At 51.4% G+C, this 22,619-nt stretch overlaps 10 protein-coding genes across 10 annotated transcripts; 4 read left to right on the top strand and 6 right to left on the bottom strand.

Annotated features, from left to right (window-relative positions):
- Window positions 1–731: 731 nt before the first annotated feature.
- On the top strand, window positions 732–3,065 carry N7515_007429 (uncharacterized protein; the record flags this gene model as incomplete). Its single annotated transcript, XM_056668173.1, has 4 exons — window positions 732–1,625; window positions 1,686–2,544; window positions 2,600–2,961; window positions 3,018–3,065. 4 exons carry the CDS (start codon window positions 732–734, stop codon window positions 3,063–3,065), a joined length of 2,163 nt encoding a protein of 720 aa, XP_056521769.1.
- A 1,094-nt stretch (window positions 3,066–4,159) lies between these two features.
- N7515_007428 (glycoside hydrolase family 35 protein) lies at window positions 4,160–7,459 on the bottom strand (the record flags this gene model as incomplete). The annotated part of the gene is made up of 5 exons (XM_056668172.1): window positions 4,160–4,937; window positions 5,012–5,171; window positions 5,232–5,525; window positions 5,579–6,575; window positions 6,656–7,459. 5 exons carry the CDS (start codon window positions 7,457–7,459, stop codon window positions 4,160–4,162), a joined length of 3,033 nt encoding a protein of 1,010 aa, XP_056521768.1.
- Window positions 7,460–8,183: 724 nt separating this feature from the next.
- N7515_007427 (elongation of very long chain fatty acids protein) lies at window positions 8,184–9,862 on the bottom strand (the record flags this gene model as incomplete). Its single annotated transcript, XM_056668171.1, has 2 exons — window positions 8,184–9,017; window positions 9,074–9,862. The coding sequence occupies 2 exons, from the start codon at window positions 9,860–9,862 to the stop codon at window positions 8,184–8,186; spliced, it is 1,623 nt and encodes a 540-aa protein (XP_056521767.1).
- Window positions 9,863–11,082: 1,220 nt separating this feature from the next.
- N7515_007426 (uncharacterized protein) lies at window positions 11,083–13,046 on the bottom strand (the record flags this gene model as incomplete). The annotated part of the gene is made up of 3 exons (XM_056668170.1): window positions 11,083–12,621; window positions 12,685–12,873; window positions 12,945–13,046. The coding sequence occupies 3 exons, from the start codon at window positions 13,044–13,046 to the stop codon at window positions 11,083–11,085; spliced, it is 1,830 nt and encodes a 609-aa protein (XP_056521766.1).
- Window positions 13,047–14,362: 1,316 nt separating this feature from the next.
- On the bottom strand, window positions 14,363–14,717 carry N7515_007425 (uncharacterized protein; the record flags this gene model as incomplete). The annotated part of the gene is made up of 2 exons (XM_056668169.1): window positions 14,363–14,566; window positions 14,619–14,717. 2 exons carry the CDS (start codon window positions 14,715–14,717, stop codon window positions 14,363–14,365), a joined length of 303 nt encoding a protein of 100 aa, XP_056521765.1.
- A 1,201-nt stretch (window positions 14,718–15,918) lies between these two features.
- N7515_007424 (lysozyme) lies at window positions 15,919–16,565 on the top strand (the record flags this gene model as incomplete). The annotated part of the gene is made up of 2 exons (XM_056668168.1): window positions 15,919–16,170; window positions 16,272–16,565. 2 exons carry the CDS (start codon window positions 15,919–15,921, stop codon window positions 16,563–16,565), a joined length of 546 nt encoding a protein of 181 aa, XP_056521764.1.
- A 350-nt stretch (window positions 16,566–16,915) lies between these two features.
- N7515_007423 (uncharacterized protein) lies at window positions 16,916–17,969 on the bottom strand (the record flags this gene model as incomplete). Its single annotated transcript, XM_056668167.1, has 2 exons — window positions 16,916–17,128; window positions 17,253–17,969. The coding sequence occupies 2 exons, from the start codon at window positions 17,967–17,969 to the stop codon at window positions 16,916–16,918; spliced, it is 930 nt and encodes a 309-aa protein (XP_056521763.1).
- A 784-nt stretch (window positions 17,970–18,753) lies between these two features.
- On the top strand, window positions 18,754–19,775 carry N7515_007422 (uncharacterized protein; the record flags this gene model as incomplete). Its single annotated transcript, XM_056668166.1, has 2 exons — window positions 18,754–19,071; window positions 19,134–19,775. 2 exons carry the CDS (start codon window positions 18,754–18,756, stop codon window positions 19,773–19,775), a joined length of 960 nt encoding a protein of 319 aa, XP_056521762.1.
- Window positions 19,776–19,890: 115 nt separating this feature from the next.
- N7515_007421 (aspartate/glutamate racemase family protein) lies at window positions 19,891–20,571 on the bottom strand (the record flags this gene model as incomplete). The annotated part of the gene is made up of 1 exon (XM_056668165.1): window positions 19,891–20,571. One exon carries the CDS (start codon window positions 20,569–20,571, stop codon window positions 19,891–19,893), a length of 681 nt encoding a protein of 226 aa, XP_056521761.1.
- Window positions 20,572–21,343: 772 nt separating this feature from the next.
- On the top strand, window positions 21,344–22,496 carry N7515_007420 (putative ubiquitin-conjugating enzyme; the record flags this gene model as incomplete). The annotated part of the gene is made up of 4 exons (XM_056668164.1): window positions 21,344–21,405; window positions 21,456–21,550; window positions 21,602–22,365; window positions 22,416–22,496. The coding sequence occupies 4 exons, from the start codon at window positions 21,344–21,346 to the stop codon at window positions 22,494–22,496; spliced, it is 1,002 nt and encodes a 333-aa protein (XP_056521760.1).
- Between the last annotated feature and the right edge of the window lie 123 nt (window positions 22,497–22,619).

The following is a 22,619-nucleotide window of genomic DNA, read 5'->3' as shown; positions in this document are numbered from 1 at the left end:
GGTGATTATCGCTGGTAGCTCGGTATCCCCTAATATACCCCGTTTTAAAGCGTGTCAAGTCAATCGTGATCTTCTCCGGAAACCCCTCCTATTTTCCCTTTTCCACCTCCCCCTTCTTCTCTCCCTCCACTCCTTCAGTGAACACATTCTGTGTGTTATCATTTGAAGGTTCCGGGCCTCTTATTTCTGCTCTCACTCTCTCACTCTCTCTCTCCTCTCTCTTTTCTTGTACATGGCTCTCCTATTCTAGAGGCATCATCCTGGAGATCTCTCCCTTCTTTCGTCTTACCTCCTTTCGTTTCTACCAACTCGCCTGGTGTCGAGTTTCCATTCTTCTGGCATCGAGCGTCCTTTTCTTTCAATCGTTGTACCACTATAGCCTATGTCCACGTTACTTAGAACAGGTATTACCAACCCCCTAGCTGACGCGGTTCCTTATCAATCCCCCCAACGTGCAAGGAAAAGCGCAAAGAAAAAAGCAACGCACCTACCTTAGCATGCCCCTTTCCTCTGCACACTACTCCACCTTCCATACTGCATTGACGTGAAGAGTCTTGATTTTGACGGCTGACAGCTCCTTGGTCATAGCATTCGGTTTCGTTCCTCGGATCCCTATTTGACGCGAACACCTCGGGCTCGTCTCATATCGTTTTTTCTCTAAGCTTCTTTAGATCACGACCCTGAAAATCTCGTGATTTTCTTCCTTTCGACAAGTCGCCGCGGAGTACAATATGGCTGCGTTGGTCCAAACAATTCCGCAACAGAGTGGCTCGGTTCCCGTACTTCAGACACGTCCTTCATCCTCATCAGGCACCTTCTCTTCTCCATCACAAAACGGCTCTCGCTTTCAGACTATGTCTTGGGGATCATTCAATGCTGGCAATTCTGGGAGCTATCGAGCAGGTCACCAGGTTGTGGCTCCATACGCCTACAATCCGAACGTAGGCCATTCTGCGAACGTTAATCGGCAGTCTTGGACACCACATCTACGTCCTGAGAATCGCACACTCTCAGCGCCAAGCACCCCTCACCAAACCTACACCAGCGCTGGTCCACGATCCCCCCATCTTGCAGCTGGTTCTGTATCCAATTCCTCATCAAACTCCTTACCCCGTCCCTATGTTTCCAAGGACGACAGCGCACTTCCTTCACGGCAACCACGCAGCGACCAACCTATTCGTCCCCTATCTACAGCCAACCTTCCATCTCCCTCCACCATGAACTCCCCAAAACCCTCCCCAAACCGGTACCGCCGTACCACCCAAAGAGCGGAAGCCACTGCTGCTCCCTCATCCGCTGCGGCTCCAGCTACTATTCCGACGGTTATTGTTGATGATTTGGGTGCCCCACGACCAGTACGACCGAATGCCCATAACCGAGTTGCAAGTGTGGATGATTCATCCCATGTGGAGAGGGCCCAGCCTGAGCGGTATCGACGACGTAGCCTGGGTAACATGGATACCTCGGCGTATCCTAGCCTACAACTGGATCTCCCTACCCCGTCTCCTGCTCAGTCAGGATCCTACGATTTTATCACATTTGATGCCAACCAAAGGCCTGTCTCTGCCCACTCCCAGCGGGACAGCGTCGGGAGCGTCCACTCCACACACTCTTCAGCTTCATCGGTATGACCATTCACACCGACCCGGGGAAATAACATCAAGCTAACCATATCTTTTTCTCAGGCACGAGAAGGGACCCTGCCGGACTCGAGCTCCATAACTAGCAAAACTGGCAAGTCAGAAGAAAAGCGCACGACCAAGCCTTCGCCGTTGTCACAACCTGCGACACAACCCGAAACCCCCGAAACCAAACCTCAACCCGAAACTCGAAACCAGCCAAAACCGTCTCCATTGGACTCCCCCGCGGCCAAGCGTCTGACGGATCTGAAAAATGAATCGCAGCGTCCCGGGAAGTCGCGCCTAAGGCGAGCTTTCTCCTTCGGCAGCGCCTCCGAGCTTCTGAAGACATCTGCACAGAGCAATGCTGCTAAGCGGGAAGCCATTGCGGCGGAACACGCGCGCCGTGCTGCATTGAGGGAACAACTGGGGCCAGAACAAGCTGCCATTGCGGAACAGCAGGAACTGAGTGGGCTGGGTGAAAACATTTACTCTAATCAAGGCCACTTCTTCACCGGATCCACTGACAACCTGTCTGTGTCCTCGACCGCTTCTTCTGCGTCGATGATGCTCCGCAAGATGGGCAAGGGCATGAAGCGCTCCACCCGTTCATTGGTTGGCATGTTCCGTCCTAAATCAGTTGCCAGCATCAATTCTATTGAGGGTGCCAACAACGACGCTTCGCCTCCGCAAATCACCGTGGTAAATGTTGAGGCTGAACGAGATAGCGTCAAAGTCAATCCTGAACCCTCAGATCTGGCCCGTGGAGGTACTGTCTTCCCTAAGATCGAGGGCAATGCTTCGGAGGTTGCTTCCTTCCGGGAAAGGGCTGCCACAGAGTCCCCACAATCGCGTAAGAGCATCGTGGGGGGAGACCGAGAACGGGCAGAGATTCTGGCTGCCGTTCGGAAGGGCATCCTCAAGAGTGCGTATCTTAATCTCACAATGTGGCTGCACATCATGCTAATCTACCCTTTTAGAAACCCATTCGGACTTTGGTGTCTCGCCTCCAAATGCACTGGCCGGTGGCGACTCACCTCACTCCAGTGCTCCTCCTACACCTGACGAGTCTGGACGATCCCCGGCTCAGCAGAGTGATTCGGTGAAGATTGCCGGCGAGGACTATTTCCTTTCGAACGCAGGGCGGTTCCCCTCGGAGGCGAAGAGTGCGCCAATTAGCCCGTCAGCTGGTGGTAGAAATATCGTCTTCAGCCCTCGCATTCAGTTCCACGAAACTTGGCCTAGCGGCGAGTATGATCGACGTGGAGAGATTGCAACCTGCAATCGTCTTACTCCCCTCCTTGCGCAGCAAATCCGGGAGGAGATCAACAATTTCAAAATGGTGAGTACTGTCGTTGTTACGAACTGCTTTTGTGGATGTACTAACAACTTTAACAGGAGATGGAAGTCCATGAGAACTCCAAGATTTACACACACTTCATTTGAGCTTTGAACTGGATTCTTCGCAGCGTTCAGTTAGCTGATCCTGGTCACCGTTAGCCAGTGTTCAATCCAACCAGCCTGCATTCTTGTCTTGACATGCATCAAACCGGCGAAATAGGGTGTTGGATTTCTTCATCGCCTGGGAGACTTCATTGTCCTGGTGGATCTTAATTGATTCTATGGATCGATACATCCTCTTCCCATGGTGATTTAATCAATAAAAATGTGCTTCCGGCGGACATTCCGCCAACCCAAAAAAATGGAGCGGGTAATATCGAAAAGTACGGTCTTTAGATGGAGCCTACTTACCTCGGCCCAGCAAAGAGCCGGGATATTCTCCTCCGCCCTCGAGGATCTGTCATCGGCGTCAATCTAACGAATGTCCCCTACCATCTAATCGGTGTAACGGTCGCGTTCACAACTTCTTTCTTGCCGTTTCAATTCGTTCCTCTCTTTTCTGCATTGTGCATCTGAATCATTGTCATCGAGTACTGGGAGCGTGGGTTACTGGACTGTTCTTTCATTCTTATCTCTTTTCCCTCTTTTGTCTTGTTATTCTAGCACATTGTTCGTGATCATCTTCAGGCTTTCTCATATCTTATCACTCAGCGCCGAATACAATGTCTGAGTCTTTTCGCATGGTATCTCATTTTGTATTTCTTTGTATGTATCTCCTTGCTGTAACTGTACGGGCGGTTCTCGTCTTTTGCGCACTAATGGAGCTGTTCTATGCATTACCTTTCATCTGATGATGTAGGACAGGGGGGTTAGTAGTTGGGTGAACGTCTTGGACGTAGTATGTAGTGTACTACATGACTCGTCTCAATGGCGAGTATGCTAACTACATTATTCCTGGAAGATACGGTAGGAACATCTATGTGAATCAGCTTACAATTGACTAGGAGTCGGAGGTGACCTTGATATAGGGCTATGCTAACCACGTGTATTTTATCACAACAGCAACAACATGACCTAGACACCCACAACTGCCAACATAAGAGGCTCAGCTGAGCACTAACCAACACATTTTAATCCAATCTCTGCTCATACTATGATACTCGGATGATACTCCGCCTGCCAAGTAAATACCAACATGATCAAGCAAACCTCAACCTCCCCTCCTCCCAGCCCGGCCTCAACCCCCCCGTCTCCATCCCAACAACATCCAAAGAACTCTCCGCAACATAATTAACCCTCCACTCAACCCCCACACTAGCCCCCTCCTCACTCTGCGCCCAAACCGCCAGACCAAGCGTATTAACCCCCTTATAATCCAAAATCCCCACAGGAACCGGGAACACAACCTGATTCCCCACATGCGGATTATACCTTCCATACTGATACCCATTAACAAACAACTGCGCTCGATAATGTTTCGTCGAGTCCCTCGGCGTCGATAAAACAAACGAAATAGAAATATCCATTCCCCTCGGCAGATCCAACGGGACAGTAGTTCTAAAGAAGCGAACCGTGGCTCCTGTGAAACTAAGCACGGAGCTGTCAACAGGTTGTTGTTCCTGGTGCCAGTCTGTATCATCGAAGCCGGGGAGATGCCATCCGAGACGCTCGGCGTATAGACCGTCTTCGTTGTAGGCGCCGCGAACGGGATCGAGGTTTGAGTTTCCGCCTGCTGTGCCGGCTAGACGCCAGTGGGTGAAGCTTGAGTTGTGCAGGACGGCGTCTAGGATGCCGCGTGGGTTGAGGGCGCCGGTTGTTTCGTCGTGGCCTGTGTCGTCGTGCAGGATTAGGAGGGTGTTTGGGGTTGTTGTGGAGAGGGTTGTGTTTGAGAAGGATAGGGTTAGGTTTGATTGGGAGGTTAGCGGGTCGCCTAGCTGGGAGGCGAGGAAGTTGCCGTTTAGCCAGGCGGACCAGCCGCTGTGGGATGGGTTGGTTAGTATGTGGGTTTTAGGTACAGGGGTGGGCGGTGGTGAGAATGAGGGGGAACTTACAAGGCTGATCCGCCTTGGACGTTGATGAAGGCTCCTGTTGCTGTTCCGTTGAAGTATCCGCGCCATAAACGGACGCCGTTGTGGAAACCGTATTCGTCGGCGTAGAGGACGGGGAGTGTGGTTGGGGTTCTAGGGTTGAGGGTTGTCATGTGGTTTGCGTCTGTGGTGGATTGGAATCAGCTTCGTATGTTCGGAGGTAACTGTGGATGAATGAACTTACCAACCCACGCCGCACCGGAGTCATCGTAAGATTGGAACCGCTCTGGTAGACTATCTTTGGATTTCCATGTAGTCAAAGCTGGCAGCTGGATGGATTTTGGGGCACTGAGCGAGCCCATGAGACTGCCGTAGTCGGTCATATGGGTATGGACCTTCTTTCCGTTCCATGTGACGGATTTGACTGCCTTTGGTGCGAAGATCTCTAGTGTTGTTGCATTGACAACGTCACCAGTGATGGCGAGCTTGGAGCCTGATAGTTTGGCGCTGCGGACGAGATATGGACCCTGGACCAAAACTGCGGATATAATTAGTCACTGGGCAACAAGTGCATATAAGAAGGAAACATACCGCTCTCGTCCTCCGGTACAAATGGATCGTTTGTAAGTGCAGGGGCCCAGAATTCATACGCTGTCGTTCTATCAAGAACGATTACCCTTACACCATCGTCATACTCAAGGACAGTTTTACCACCGTGCTGCGTGAACGAGGTTGTCAGACCGCCATGCTCCTTGCTAAACTTGACCTGCGAACATCCTTCGCACTTCTTGATTGAACCTCTCTTAGCTCCCTTGATAGAGAACTCGCCCGACTCGCCAGTCGGAACCCAGAGGACCAGTGTAGGCTTCTTATCGAAGACAGCGTATGTTAGAACCTCAGCTGTAGAATACAGCAGCGTCTTCGAGCCAAACTTGAAGTCGGTAACGAGAATCTTCGACTGATGCCCATTCAACTGAATAGAGCTAGCATATTTCGGAACCGTCAACGCCCCCACCGAAGTATTAACCTTCAAATGGAACGGCTCGTTCGTAGCGAGAGAAGTATTGCTATGAAACGTTGCATAGAAGGCGCCATTCGTCTCAGGATTCCGAAGTTCGTATGCCCTCACAGCCCGATTATCCGTATACTGCGTCCCGTTGCCCACCAACTCCGTCATAGTCAGATCCCTCGCAGAACGGGTGAACAAAGCCAGCAACTTTGTCTCATGGTACTTCGACCAGAGAGACCGGTCCTCCGAGATGGGCGCCGAGTAATCGTAACTCGTCGCCGTAACCGGCGCAGCCATGGCGCCGGGGTTCTGGCCGCCGAACATCATGTACAGCGACATAGCTGTTACGCGCTGTCCGATGTTCCATCTGTAGAAGAGGTTGGCAAAGTCGTCGCCGATGTCGTCCGGACAGCCGCCTTCCGGTCCGCCCCAGGGGTTGTAGGAGCCGCCCTGGAACTCGGGCATGAAGCCAGGCATGTTGGGCTGGGATGCTTGGAAGTAGTCGGAGTAGTCGATGACCTGGAAGGGGACATATGCGCCGTTGGTAGAGGTGCACTGGCTGATATCGCAGGTCCAGCACTGAGAATGAGTATTAGTCTCAGTGGTTAAATGCCCAATCCGTCTCTTCATCGTAGCTTTGAATTATCGAGAGTCAATACATACCGACGGATACGAATCCACCCCAGCAACATCAACATTTCCCCCTCATCCGACCAATCCTTTCCCCACGAATGAGAATTCAAATTCGGATCATTCGCAGTAAGCGGCACCGTAATCCCATTCTTCCTCGCATTAGCCTCCAAAAGCTCCATGTACGCAATAGCAGTATCATTCGGCATCCGCAGCTTCGCATCCCCAACCCACTGATTCCCATACTCATTCTCAATCTGATAACAAATCGAGTTATGCCCATCCGTAACCTGATAGCGACTCGTGATCTGCGTCATTTCCGTAAAATAAGGCGTCCAAGCCTTTGTATACCGGGTATCATTATTGCGCAGCGAGCCATACTCGCCGGTCGTAAGCCACAACGGGAACCCGCCGGCATTGGCTTCGGCGTTGACGTACGGGCCGGGCCGGACGATGATGTACAGGCCGAGTTCCTTGGCGAGATCGAAGATGGGGGTGATGTCGTGGGCGCCTGTTTTGAAGTCTACTGTTTCGTTGTTGGGGGCGTGGTAGGCCCAGTTGGAGTAGAAGGCGAAGGCTGTGAAGCCGGCTGCTTTGATTTTCTCGAGGATGTCGCGCCACAGGCCTGGGACGGGGATGCGCCAGTAGTGGAATTCGCCGGAGAAGATGAAGATGCGTTGGTTGTTTATTTGGAAGCTGTAGTGGTCCCATTGGACGACGGTGTTTAGGCCGTTATCTTGTAGTGGCCATTGTGTGGTGGATTGGGTGTCTGCTTGGGTGGAGGCTCCGAGGCAGGCTAGGAGCACGAGCAGGCAGTTGAGGATGCGCGGCATCTTGGGCCGTGGACCGTCCTTGAACGGTGCAGGCGCTCTGAAGCATCGGCGTACCTATAACTGGCTTATAATCAGGGGGTTTTACGTCGCTATTTTGCCTAATTGCCGATCGGTATGTCAATCGAGGAGTTGGCAAAGCTCCAAGGGAGGCCTGGCCCAATTGCTGGCTACATTTGTCGAATCTCCGGTGTGCGGTGGATGATTTTCCTCCATTCACATCGCGAGAACGAGGTTACTCCGGGCGTAGCCCGAGGTGGATCGTGTGGGGAAGTGGGAGTAAGAATGGAAGAACGGTCACATTTGGACTTTTCAGCTATAATACACAATTCTAGGCTTCTCATTCCCCAAGGGGTGATAAAGATATACAAAAGCAAAATTTGCCCAGCAGAAAGCCGAGAAAACACTCAGAGCAAGTCGCTGTAAAAGCAAAATCCAGAAAGAGCCGTCCTCCACATACGGACAACCCATCCTAGTCTGTCTATGAGACCATAGGTCATGAGAGAGAAGGCAGCCCTACAGGCTGATGCTCCGGAGATACCGGGCGTGCCATCAACAAGTGTGGCAGTCACCAACTTGTAGGGAAGACCTGAACGGCGTGTCGGGATGAAGACACAAAATCAAAGCCATCAATTTTCACAGCTGAGCGTCGAATCGTCAATAATTCTCTTTTTAAACCCCCAAAACTCCAGAGTCATGCGGTATAAAACTATGCTGTCATCTGGTATCAAGCATTGTTATCCAACACGCCGAAGGGATTCTCGCCCTTGGTGTTCGGGCTGCCGGAGCGGGACTCCTTGTCGGCCTTGGTCTTCTTGGCGCCCTTCTTTGCGGGGACCTTGGCGAAGCCCTCCTCAGACTCCGATCGGCTGGAAGCTGAGGCAGTCTTGGCCTTAGCATCCGAGCGAGTGCGGATCTGCGACTCAGGAGAGATCTTCTCCGCGATCTTCTGGACCTGGGCCTTGATGACCTCGTCGTCAGTGGTCACTTCGCTGTTCTCACCCTCGATGGCAGCTTTGCGAATCTCACGGCTCAGACCCTTCAGCGCGTCCATGCCGGCCTTCTCAGCGGCCTCCATATGGGTGGGCTGCTTCACTCCAGGGTCTTTGCGGTTGAGGTAAGAGCGAACGAAGAAGCGGGCGAAGAGGTAGGTGAGGGGCAAGAGGTAGGAAACATTCAGCCAGACGGCGAAGGCCTGTCCGGTAGTGTCCATGCAGGTCACCATCTGCTGTGAGTAGCCAGACTCTTGGACGGGGGCGGCAGTGAATGAAGTGCCGACGTTCTCGGCGATGCCCTCAGCGCCCGCAGCCCGGAAAGCCAGCTTCTTCAACCAGGAAATGGAACCAATCTCGGCAGTGGCAGTGGCAGCAAGGGAAGCGGCCTTGGTGATCTGCTGCAAAGCAGCGCTGCCGGACGGGTATGGGATAGTGTATTGAACGAACAGGTAGGCAGCGGCCATATTGGTTCCGAAGATGAACTGGGTGATTTGCATGCTGGTCAAGGTACGCTTGATGGCGTTGGGGACACGAATGCGGAGAGCAGTGAGAGTGTAGTAAGTATACTAGAGAGGGATGAGTTAGTACAATGATATGGGTGGGAAGAAATTGTCCAGCTTACCATCAGAGCGTGAATGGCCGAGTTAACCAAGCAGAAGATCCAGATAGGAGCAGCCATGTAGCGAATACCAGCCCACATACACATCATAGCTCCAGAGTGGTGGTATGTCTGCAGAGTGGAGCTCTTCTTACCCTTGGCGAGAATGATGACAGTGTCGATAACCTCGTAGAACTTGGACAAGTAGAAGAACCAGCCGAAGTAAGCCAGGCCATTGTTCCAAAGACGGCCGACATCGGTGGGGTCTGGCATGCCGTTGGTCAAGTGGAAGGAGGAGTTGGGAATCGACCACTGGTTCGTGATCGGGCTGTAGGTAGCAGCATTGCCGTAACCGCGGGGTCCCATGGGCTTGCAAAGGGAGTCAATAACTCCAATTGCACCGTGAGGATCATCACTGTCGGGGAAAGAGGCGCGGAAAGCCAAGAACATGCCAACGAAAGTCCATGCGGAGTATACGGCCAGGAAAACATTGTGGAAGATAACGAAGGCCTTGAACCAGCCGGTGGTGCTGAAGGCATATGGCTTGTATCCACGGCTCTTGTTGATGCGATTCATCAGGATGACGGTGATCGCATAGACGGTGGCGATTGTGATGGGTACGCGGACATCCAGCACCTTTGTGTAGAGGTCATTGGGGATGTTCCAGGGGTGATCCCATGTTGGAGAATCGGTATGAGGGGCGGGAATGGTCACTGGGAGCTCATGAGGAGGGAAGGCAAGGAGAGAAGCTGGAGGGAAGCCGAGGCGAATGGTCCCTTCGCCAAATTGGGTGGGCACATTGATGTCGTGCATGATGAATGAGCCACGCGGAATCTATTCGACGCGTTCAACTCAGGAAGAGGTATAAAAAAAATACAGTTAGAGAAGAGAACAGGAGGAAGTTCTACTTGAGAAAGAATAAAGATAGGAAGTCCAAAAAAAAGAAAAGGAAGTAGTTGGAGGTTGAGTGGATCCACTGATAACAGTGACAAAATTCTCAACAAGGGCAATCGCCGCTGATCTCGATCGCCCGGGCTTTAGTTTGTTGGGAATTCCAAGGCTTGGCTTGAGAAGGTGCCGAGGCATCATAACGTTGCCACTTTAATACTTCGATGTGATGCCATGACTATGATACTGAGAAGTATACTGATAAGTACATTTTACTGATCTACTATCAGGTCATATCTTGGCTTCTTGAACTGATATCATGTCCATTCTCGTGTAGTTGTAAGATACCAACAAAATTTACAAGACATTGGAGACACCACCATTGTCAACCTGTTGTACTGCGTACTTCGTCCAATTCCTCCGAGCCCAAGACTAGATATTCCGGACAAGCCGGCCGTTGCACTGCATCTCACAAAATCTCCAAGACCATTACGATTGAGACCTGGAGACGGGTGGCGGGCCTGGGGAAAAACTTTGCTGACTCAGCCTCGAACAAGGTTTGACCGCACAAACAAAACAAGACCAATCGTGATAACTTCAAACGTTCACGGAGATCGACTGCTTGTTGGGAATTTTGAGCCACTATCAGTGTCCCAACAGGCCAATCTTTTCAACAGGTTGGGAATATGTAAATCAGATATAAGAAAAAAGCCGACCGTCACATGCGGCCTCGGGAATTCTTTCGCAGGGCTGGGAGATGTCGGTTGAGGTGGGGCTGCCAAGCTTTTTCTACAACGTCCATGGAATGCTCTATGCTGCTAGAGGGCGCTGAGTGTACGGAGTACGAGTATCTTGGTTGAAGCTTGAGTGAAAATATACTTCATGACTCATGTGCTGGTCACCTGCAAACGTGACCTCGGGAGACTATTTCGACATCAAACCCTAAATCCATTGAGAACAGGGCAGAGCTGCAGATGGATATCGTCATCATGACAAAATGGTTTGATCTCCGTACGCAGTACTCCGTACACCTAAACCCGATAGTCCAAAACAAAACATGAGAAAAAGGATAAGAAAAGCCTTGAAAAGAGGACTCTGACGCCAGTAATGCGAAGTGCACAGACTGTACAAGTAAATTACAGGTCTCAGCGAGGCTTAGTGCCAAGAGGAATGGGGGGAGGTGCCGGGGATGATGACGGCGAAGCCCCAACCGCAGGAGCTCGAAATTCGGCTCGCTTGGGCGGGGGCGGCGGAGGTGCCTTCTTGCGTTGAGCTTGAGTCTGGAGATCTGGCTCAGCGGGTGATAACGCGGGAGAGTTCGATTGGGCCATCGAGACGGGACGGGAAGGCGGGCGAGGGATACGTTTGTTGGCATCAGCAGAGAACTTGCGATCCTCAACAAACGTGCTGAAGCGCGAGCTGACCCCGCCCCACTTCTCTTTGCCCATCTCGATCTTGTCTGAATGACGCTCACGGAAATCCTGCACGGAGGATGTGCCCCGTGCAGGCTCCGCTGGTTCTAGGTTCATGCTCGAAGTATTCGACGCGGGCCGAGCCGGCGGGGGTGCTGGGGACGAGCCAGTGAAACGGGATGCAACACCACTCAACTTTTGTTTGCCAGCATCGATCGAATCGGCATGGCGCTCCCGGAAGTCACCATACTTCTGTTTCCCTGCATCGATCTTGTCTGCATGGCGATCACGGAAATCTTGAACAGAGGATGTACTGCGCGTGTGCTCCGGAGCTTGTATCGTTGAGGCTCGAGCCGGGGGTGGGGGTGCCGGAGAAGAGCCAGTGAAACGAGAGGTGACACCGCTCAATTTCTGTTTGCCCGCATCAATTGAGTCGGCATGGCGTTCGCGGAAGTCACCATACTTCTGTTTGCCAGAGTCGATAGAGTCCGCATGTCGCTCTCGGAAATCGGCGTATTTCTGCTTGCCCGAATCAATTTTATCCCCATGACGTTCGCGGAAGTTCTGGATAGAGGAGGTGCTGCTCGGAGACTGCGCCTCTATGTTCGTCGAGGCCCTGGCCGGCGGGGCGGGTGCCGTTGGAGGCCCCGAGGTATTCATCTGGTAAAACCGTGATTGTAGTTCATTCACGGGCGTATTTCCAGGTGACGGGGCTTTCTCTTGTCCGATTCCAAACCCAGGAACTGAGACGCCCGCATTTGCCAGACGAGATGTAGCGTCTTGATTGATATAATCATCGGAGATCACAGGTGTGGCTGAATACACCGGGGGTGGCTCTAGGCTGGAAGGGCTATTGCGGGCAGGAAGCCGCGGGGGTGGCTTCGGCGGGTTGGACTTGGAGATTGAGGCCGTGGAAGCGGGACTCGTCGAATCTACTCGTCGTGGTGGCGGAGGAAGGTTGTTCGTAGACAAGCCGGTTGTATCCGCGCGATATGGGACAGGAGGTGCTGCGCGCTTTTGTAATTCTTCCTCCTCTGCTTGAGCCGCTTCTTGTTCGTGCCTGTGCTGGGCGTTTATTTGGTCCTGGGTCAGTGGAGCTCCTAAACCTCCATGGTCAGGTGTCGTTCGGTTTGGCACCGCTGCCGCTCCATGGTAGTGACTGTGTTTGGGAGGAGGCCCGAAAGATAAGGGGTCTTTGAGCGATGATAATGGTTGGGAGACATGATCAGAGCGGTCGACTTCGGTGTTGTTGCCCTTTCCCAAAAATCCAGCCTAATAGAGAACACATGTCAACATCAATGACCGAGTCCTCGAGTCCGGGAGGAGCGAACTAACCACTTGGCCTTTGACTTGGTTTCTGATACCCCCTTGCGATTGGGAGGACTGTCCAGAACCAGACCCAGAACCAAAACCAAATTTAGAACTAAGTCCAGAACCGGAGCCAGAGCCAGAGCCAGAGCCAGCACCTGAGCCAGAACCAGAGCGTTCAGAGTCACCGTCTTTGCCCTTTCCCATCCATCCTGCCTGCAATCATAAGTCAGTGACAATGGCCTTGTAACTTGTTCGATGTCCTGGACAGTGCGAGGCGAGCTTACTACTTGGTTAAGGCCTTTGAAATCACCGCGCCAGCTCTCCTTTCCCCCGTCTTTGCCTTCGGGGTGCCAGCCACCCTTCATAGTATTGCGAAAACCACTCATTTTGCTGTAGAGTGCGGGAGTGCGGGGATGAGGTTCGCGCAATGGTTGGGGAAGGCTGTGACGGCAATATCCCCACTTGATCACGTGCACCCTCGATTGGGTGAATGATTTTCAAAGTGGATTAGCTTATTTTGCTCGCTAAAAAGGACCTCGTTATGCTACACAATACATACTGCACAGTATCCATATTAGGCGGTACTGAAGATGATCCTGCTCCCACGTGGTCATAGTACGTAAGCGGTACCATTCTGAAGTTTCTCCAAACAGGGGTTATAATGACCTTCAATGAAGTTCCATTTGCCTTTCGGGGCATATGGTCGAATGAAAACATGGAGAAGATAAACTTCGGTCCCTGCACGAAAAATGACACAGTCAATCAAAGATAAGTGTTTCATGTCTGGGTGCCTGAGGCATCTCATGTATGATAATCAAAACTCAGATAGTTTGCCTGCTGTCTCTCACTCTCTCTTTCTTCTCTTTGTCACCCCAATAGATACAGTGTTTTCTCTATTAATTTAACCCATATGTCGCATCTCCACGAGGTTATGAGCCTCTCTTGCTAGCTGGACTAGCAAATCGTTTTTCTGAAGCAGTGAAGCTTTTACCCCGACCCATCGTCGATCTGGCCCCGCAGGGAACCCACTTTCGTGCGTGAAACCCGTGCACGGACCTTGGACAGACCAATAATGTCTAGATAACCTTCGACCCGCCGGCAAAAGCTCCGTTTAGCTTTATTCAACCATGGCTGATGTTGAAACTGACAGTGAGGACTCCGAGGAGTGAGGACACCAACCCTGTCACCAATCCTCATCCTCTCGATATGATAGCTAACCCGTTGAACATGAACTCCCCACACCCAACCCGATCAGATACGTTTCACAAATATCAAGGACGATGTGTCGGACAATGAGTACACCATCGGGTGGATTACATCATCGTGGCTTGGCTGTCAGGCTGCCTCAGGCAGCAATGAGCAATCCCTCGCTTAACTATCACGTGAAGAAAGGACGACGGGAGTGTTACGATGATGCCAGTTCCTCAAAGATAGAAGAGTGCATTTGAACTAGAATATTGAAGACAGAGAGGGAAGGAGAAGAAGGAAGAAGGGAAGTGAGAGATGGGGCCTTGACATAGATCCTCACGTCATGTGTTCTCTGGCACATCCCTCCGTCTAGTTCAATGCACCTTCAAAAGCAAACAACAAAAGTAATAATAAACAGCAAACCTGTCACACGTGACAGGGAGCATGGCTGTGGTACTGTGGTAATGGCTGCACCAAAAGTCAGAATGCTGTTCTAACGGATCCCACACAGAGACTAAGTGACATACCGTCGGGCACAGCCCTCCGCAGTCCAGACCAGGAGCTTTAGCATCCTCCATAGGAAGAGAACCAGCACAATCGCAGAGCCGACCTCATGGACGGCGATGGCAGCCGTATGGCTGCTTTTGAGCTCAACTAGCCGAAAGAGCTCTCCCAGAACAAGATTCGTCCGGATTTGGTCTGCCGAGGGAGACTGGGGCTAAAGAACTTGTCAGAAAGAGGTTTGAAAAGAGACCGAAGTCCGAGATTACCAGCTTGGCTTTTAGCCGCAGCAAGAGGAGCAGCAAAATGGAACCGCCGACTTCAAGAATGGCTATGACCGCGGCCTGGTTGCCTTTCTCGGCGGCCATTCAAAACAGCTCAGTGAGAAAAGACTCGTCCTCATCCGGGCTGGTGCCGCGGGAGGGAGGAAACTGGAGCTAAAAAGCCTGTCAGAAAGACGTTGGAAAAGAGACCGAAGTTCTGAACTTACCGGATTGACACATGGCCGCAACTGACAATAGAAAAGGATTAATAAACATTTGATGATGTCTAGAAATACTTGGGATCATGAAAGGGGAAGAATTGAAAACTGCTAGAAGATCATTTTGTACCCTACAATGGATGGTACGTCACTGTCGTCACCTGTACTGACTACCTGGGAAGTAATGGCTTGTAGGGAAGGCACGACCCTAGGATAGGGTTTGGAAGGGAGGCCCAGGTATATTAATCCGAGATACAATAGCAAGGCAACCTCATGCTAGCTTTTCTAGCCAGACTGGGTCCTGAATTGGGGATTTCTCATTGGGACTGGCTGCTCCAAATTAAGCAGCCAATGATTATGTCCTGATATCGGAGTTGTCCTAGGATGCGATAAATTACGCTTTTACGCCATCGAGTCATACCAAGAAGAATGCTGCAGGTGGATCCACCAAGCCTCTTGTAAAAGATCAGTTCGAGATCTTTGCTGGCCTAATTGGCACAGGATTATGCAGACTTTGACTATGTATGCCGCCCTTGTCCACGTGGCCTTCTCAATCGGGTCATGCCAAGTGTTTTATTTCTGTCGATCAAGTCAGGCCCCGGGATGGGAATAAGGGATCGGTATTAGATTCGGACGTTGGCCCCGGTGCTGTCGAGGTAACAGCAAGATATCAAACGCGCTAATTTAGCGTGACAGTCGGTCACAATCCCAATTCATCGGAGCAGCCGTGGTCTACCGAGGCTGCATGTAGAGAACACCATGAGGCCACATGGTGTAGCGTAGCGTGTAAAGAAAACCGAAGTCAATCTCGCAGCGGGTGGCACTCGGGTGGCGCTGAATGTTCCAGGGCGTCGAGACTCGGGAAGCTGAGGGGTCACTGTAACCCTAAGATCTATAACCATGATCTACGTCGATTATCCCAAAATTGGCTTCATTTAGCGAGATAACCACCTGGGCAAGAATGAACTATCAAATACCACCTAGGTAAGACGAAAAGTATAAGTCATTAGCACCTGCTGTCCGAGTGCCCATAACCGTCTAAACTCACTCAATCGTAATCACACGACCCAGGCAATATCAAACGCAACATGTCCTTCAAACTCTTTCTTGCCACTCTTCCAGCACTGGCAATTGCCTGCACCGGCCCAGCAATTAACTCCAACGGCCTCAATCTAATCAAGAGCTTCGAGTCCTTTCAACCAACCGTCTACGACGATGGCTTCGGCAATCCAACCCTTGGCTACGGACATCTCTGCGGCGACGCCACTTGCTCAGAAGTGACATTCTCACAACCATTGACGGAGGAGACGGCGAGCCAATTACTGGCTAACGACCTGGTGGTAAGTCTCTACAAGCGCCTTTACTCCCTCGGAATCATTAGCGCCCAATGGTCAGCTGGGCGCCAGGTACGTAATGAGTATACATCTAACACGCGAAACAGAGCTACCAGGATGGTGTAACGAATGCACTTGCCACAGCGGTCACTCTGAACGACAACCAGTATGCGGCGCTCGTGTCGTGGACTTTCAATGTCGGCAACGGGAACATGCAGAGCTCCAGTCTGATCAGCCGCATGAATGCTGGCGAAGACGTGGGGACTGTTGCGTCTGAGGAGCTGCCAAAGTGGAATAAAGCTAATGGGGCTGTTGTTGATGGACTAACGCGCCGTCGGGCCGAGGAGGTGGAGCTCTTTGGCGAGGCTTCTTCGACTGGGGCTTTGCCTGTTGGGTGTTAAGTCGGGGGCTATACAAGCAGATCTTAGCAATGTTTAGTCGACTTATAGGCCAATATAGTCTCGATATATGCGCAATGTTTATCGTCATCTAGCGATCTCTTTGCAACCTCATGAGTGATCATTCTTGCTGGCCAAGGAACAGGTGACGGCGCCACCTTTCGCGGCCCGTGGTACCGATGACAGCGATTACAGAGGCTAATGAAAGGAACGAAACTTGAGCTTATAGAAGCGCACTCCTAGTGTTTAGAGGCAAAAGCGAAGTTCAACATTATGTGATGAGGGAAAACTGAACAGGCTTGGTAACAGGGTCTTGACCCTGACGATTTGAGACCTTCCTAAGGGTCTGCAAATCACCGGAAAATGAATCGAAGCAGGTGCCGAAGGACAACATTATTCTTACCCCCACGCTCCATACTCGGGTCACCAGAGAAGATCTTGCGCGTCTTCTTGGTATATGCACGTAAGTCCTTCAAGCTCGAGAACTTTCGCACTCCGAGGCCCTCCCTTCCCTTTCGCGCCCATTCGAGCAGATCAACGATGTTGACGTAAACACCTCGGACGACCTTGAGACTTTCTGTTAGCTAACTTCGCAAATTGGGTATCTCCTCGCAGGATTTTGAATCTCAGCTCAAACTCAAATCACACTCAGACAACATAACATGCAGGATGAGTGAAATGGGTACCGACCTTCACGCCCTGCGCACAGGTTGTAGGCAGAGGCTCAATCTCGATGGCACGACATAGCGAATGCCAGGAACTGAGATCATTCTCTGATCCAAACCAAACCGCCACCTCCTCCTGTAGAGCCGACTGGTATCGTTTCCAGGCTGACTTATGATTTTCGTCATCTCTTTTCCAGCCGTTGCGCTTCGACAGCTGGGCAAATATCTTCGATGGAGAAGACTTAGTATTATACTCAAATCCCCGAAAGGATTGGAAGAACCGATCGAGGGGAGTGACTGGTGGTGGCGCATTGTGTATCGTCGAGAACTTGATATGTTGGTCTAGTCCGTCTTTGTTCTTGAAGGTTCTTCTGCAAAGCGTACAGTAGAATGACTCAGCGTGTGCTGGCGAGTCTCGAATATGGCTCTCAAGGTCTGCCTGACTCTTGTAAGATCGGTTGCATAGCTCGCATCGGAATGATTTAGCGTGTGCTGGTGAGTCTCGAATATGCTTCTCAAGGTCTGCCTGACTCTTGTAAGATCGGTTGCATAGCTCGCATCGGAATGATTTAGCGTGTGCTGGGGAGGCTCGAATATGCTTCTCAAGGTCTGCCTGACTCTTGTAAGATCGGTTGCATGGCACGCATCGGAATGAGGTAGTATGTGCTGGGGAGGCTCGAATATGCTGCTGCAGGGCCTGTTGGTCAACAAAAGACCGAGCACAATGTCCGCAACGTTCCATCACCAGTAGAAGACTGAGTTATTGGAGGGCGAGACTCAAGAGGTGGCTATAGGTAGGCTTTTAAATTCGATGATCTGTAGTGCGATGCGGTGTTACTGCGGTTTCCCGTCTTTGCCCTAGTTTTTGTTTGCTAGGTAGTGCATTCACTGAGAAAGACCCATCCCGTGACTTCCTTATATACCTCTTTGATGGGTCTTTTCGACATGTTTACACAGCCCTGAGCTGGCGGACATTGTGCTAGCAGGGGTGCTAATGCTTGTGCATTGAGCTAGCTGCGTGTCTCAACCTGAGAGGTTGTCAGGTTTAATTGCACCAGAGACGCTGCTTTTGACTGGGCGGTCTCTTATGACCTGTCAGATTTCCATATTTTGCACATTGTGACATTACTAGGTAATCTGGACCGTGAGGAACCCATTGGACTGTTATCCGGACGGGTGCATCAACGGAAGTGGCAAGGGTGTCTTTCTCAACCACGACGCAGTAGTTCCTACTCCTAGTAGGAATATTTCACCTACTAAATTTGATGATTTTGATCGCTTAACCTTTTAATCCTGTGAATCTAAGAAAAGAAATCCCACTTATCTATGTCGAGAGCGAAAAACCACATTGTCGTGATGGCCCACGGCTTATCGGGATCGGCATATCAAAGTGACGGCTGACATGTGAAAGCCGGAGATTTTTTGGTCGCGAATTTGACAGCCAATTTGAACCTCACATTTCCAAACCCACATGCTGCGTACTTGATAGGAAGGATTGCTCATTGCTGTCCATCGCATCCACCTACATGGAATACTCCGAGTTCTCTATCTTCCCCTTGCCAGCCTCAATCCGGCGCCGTCTGCCCCGCCTATCTTCGTTCCACCGGGCCGAGATCAAGGGCACCGAATCAAACGGGAATCCGCACCACGGATTGGCCTCTTCGTCCGAACCGCAGCTATTGTGTCACACCCAAATATCCACAGTGATACCAGAGGTCCAGAGGCCTTCGACGGCTAGCGATGACTTGGACTTAGACTCTAGTTCTGGGCGATCAGATAGTTCCCGGGAGGAGATGGGGTCGCCGGCGAAATACGAGACTGAGTCAGGACTGCGGTGGAATCGAGTAGGACCTGGTGAGCCTTAGGATTATCTGAATATGGGTGTACGCGCGCATCTCACTGACAGGGTCGTGGTCCGACTGAAGCGATCAATCTTCTCCGTAATGCGGGATACGAAGCGCAGCAGGTGCAGGCTGACGGACGGCTGGTTCGATCGCTTTACGTGAATGCATTGGTATACTTGCTCGATGCGCTACCTGCCGACTTGACCGCCGAGGAGACTTCCACGCTGCGACACCATGTTCCAGAGCCGGTGAAGGCGGACTTAATGACATGCTCACAGCCGCCGCGGTACTTGGGAGACGCAAGTCACAAGGTAGAATCGCATCCGAAATCCTACCTCCACAAAGCTCTTGCTTCGACGATTGTGCAACTGTTTATTTTGCTGCGGTTCATTTTACCATATGCGAAGTTGCTGTTGTGTCAGCTGTATGAGTACGAGCGGACACATCGCATCACTGAGCGCATTATGACTACCACGCTGGATGCGGCTGATGGGTTGGGCAAAGGCAGTCTGAATATTGGAGCTGCGGTATGTAAGTTCAACGAAGGACGGGTTGGTGCTGCACTGTCAAATTTCGCTGGTTGGTGGATGGAAGGTGTGGCTGGAGGAATATACGAAGGGGTGGGTGAGGGGATGCTCCATTTGGGTCTCTTGGGAAAAGAAGCGGATATAGATAGACTTCCATTGCAATCAATGGGTAAATAGATATGATTTAGAGTAGATAATGTCCTCATGAGAGCAACTGTTTAGATTCACGAAGTCCAATAAAGTTCGGAATACGGAGTACCCAAACCAAATGACTATGTAAAATTGTATTGCCTCAATCTTTGGTTGCATAGTCGAGCGCAGCGTGGGCGAGAAGCCGCGTTGTATCAACGACTTTGATCCCGCAGTTCTCCTCGTGAAGAACAAGCGGAAGCTCCGTACAACCGAGAATAATGGCATCACATCGTGTCGCGAGATCTTTTGCAATCCGCAACAATTCGTTGGTTGTAGTTTCCAGGAAGATGCCATTGACTAACTCTTTCACGATCGCGTTCATGACAATCTTCTGGTCAGCTTCGGAGAGATAAACCGCAGCAATGCCTCTGCTTTGTAGGGGAGCATCATAAAGACGGCGGTTGACAGTCCAGCTTGTACCGAGGATCCCAACAGACTTGTAACCGTTCTTCTCACAATGACCTGCAGAGACATCCAAGATGCTGAGAACAGGAATGTTTGCTTGGGCTGCAATCAAGTCGAAAGCGACATGTGGGGTGTTGGCACTGATGATGCCAAACTCTGCGCCAGCTTTAGCGGTACGGTTGATCGAATCAGCGACTACTGTCCCAAGGGCCTGCTGATCATCGCTATTGAGTGCCTTCATCAGGTCCTCGGAGAGAGGGGTATGGGTGACGATTTGAGGATAAGCAATACCCCGTCGCGCTGCTTCTCGTCCGATCTCTTGGTGGACGATGACACCACCTTCAATTGTTGGGATGCAGATTCCGATGGCCTTCATCGTGACTATCTCAAACGGGTTTATGAACTCAACCAGAGAAGAGGGCTGTCAGATGGTCACTTGGACATGTGGCGAGAATGTACGAAGGATGACCCCAATATAAAGGCTAGGGTGGAGGTACTACGCTAGCCTTTACATCGGGGTCATTCCGTACTCCGTAGGTAAAATAAACGAATACGCCTTGGCGACGGATACGGCCGGGGGTGCTCAGCCGCAAAGTAGCACATAGAGTGGGCCCTCGTATCCATAACTAACTATGAGGGGAGTTTCTTGCATAGGTACCATCGTACTCGGAAGATATTGCCTCATATCCATTGAGAGTCTCTCTGCCTTCCACTGGCCGAATGTGGACCGCCGTATACTGTGTAGTAGAGAGAGTACCGTTCCTTCCTCGATTCTCGAACCCTCGTGGTTTCCCAAATTATTAATTAAATCTAGAAGAACAAAACAAACAACCTAAGGCAGTTGCATTACCTCATGCCTCATGGGCCCTTTCCTGCGAGGTCGCAGCTCATCATGTGACCTTCGCCCTGGGCAGTGGGCCCTGACCATGAGTATGACTCTCCCTCTATATCCAATTAGGGCTAAGGAACTTCACCTGAGGTGATTTATGATTGGGCAAAGAAAAATTCCCCCCTGGCCCGGCCCTGGGAGATGTGGGGCCATTTTCCGTCCATCAAGTGAGTTGTACTGTAGATCGGCGATAAGCAATCGATAAGCTCGGGCGTCATCCCCAGGTGTTTCCAACGTGTAAACTTCCTGAATCTGGACAATGTCTACCTCTAAGCTACCCTGCATTCCTTCACTTCGAAAGCAGCAGCTTCACCTGGAATTGTCAGTTCTTTACTCAGTGCGAAACAGTCCGCGTACTGACTTGGCTACAGTGCGAGTTTAAGACATGCAGCACCGCCAGGGGTTTACATGAGCCTCGCCCCGGGGGACCCAACTCTCTGGAATGGAGTAATTTTTGTTCGCTCAGGTGAGTCCAAATTTCTATTCTACTGGGACACGACGACTGATGCCATTGCAGGCCCGTATGCCTCGGCCGTCCTCCGATTTCAGCTCCGCTTCCCAGACACCTACCCCGATCTCCCCCCTCTGGTTACCTTTGCGACCGACTTGTTCCACCCATTGATTGTACCCCTCACCACGTACACCTTCAGCACTGGTTCAGCAAGCGACAATCCTGTTAGCGCAACGGATGAAGAACGATTACCACCCGGCGGGTTCAGTCTGCGACATGGATTTCCTCATTGGTTCGGCAGGGCAAAGCGGAGCGGGTTAGTATCGGGGAACACCTCACGTAACGTGAGCGGCACCAGTGCAAGTATTGCATCGATTGAAGGACGGAGCTCTGGTGGTCCTGCTATGGATGATGGCGACGGGATGGACATGTCAACCCCTCCGGTTTCGTCGGCGGCTCGTGAGGATGACGATGCAGGAAACCCACCTTTAGCACAGGGGCCCGCTTCAGATCAGCTTGCAGAGCGAAGGACTGTAGTTCCAGTCTCAGAGATTTTGGATTACATCCGATCAACGTTTGACGACGAGATGGTTCTGGATTCGCTGCCTCTCGAGGTTGCAGGAAACCCTGGAGCATGGCATGCATGGCAGGCACATCGCCGAGGCGGTGTTTCTCGGGGGCAATTGAAACGAGGAAGTCCACAGGCTCGGCTTCCAGGCGATTGGCACTGGGACGGCATTTGGGCCAGGCGGGTTAAAGATGAGATCGATAATTCCCATTCTGAGCCGATGCTTTTTGGAAGCGCTGCTAGGGGTACTGCGGATGAAATGGTATGTTCACCGATACCTTAGCGTGACCCTTTCCATTGACAAGTCCATAGATTCGCTTCTCGCGGCTGGATGACTCGACCATGAGCTCAGTCAAGGAGAAGATGGCTGCTATGGCAGGGAACGAGATATAGTTCTATACCCGATGCTACTTCCGCTTTTTGCAGCTTCCTCTTTTATTCAATGTTTACACATACGGTCTTAGCCTTTCGAAGAAGGGGCTATCGGGATGACCTCACCTTTGTCATTTTGACATC

Source organism: Penicillium bovifimosum (genome assembly GCF_028826915.1).
Source record: "Penicillium bovifimosum strain IBT 22155 chromosome Unknown utg000005l_segment0_segment0, whole genome shotgun sequence".
Classification (NCBI taxonomy): Eukaryota; Fungi; Ascomycota; class Eurotiomycetes; order Eurotiales; family Aspergillaceae; genus Penicillium; species Penicillium bovifimosum.
The sequence above is the reverse complement of the archived record's forward strand: the minus strand, read 5'-3'. Positions and strand labels throughout refer to the sequence as shown.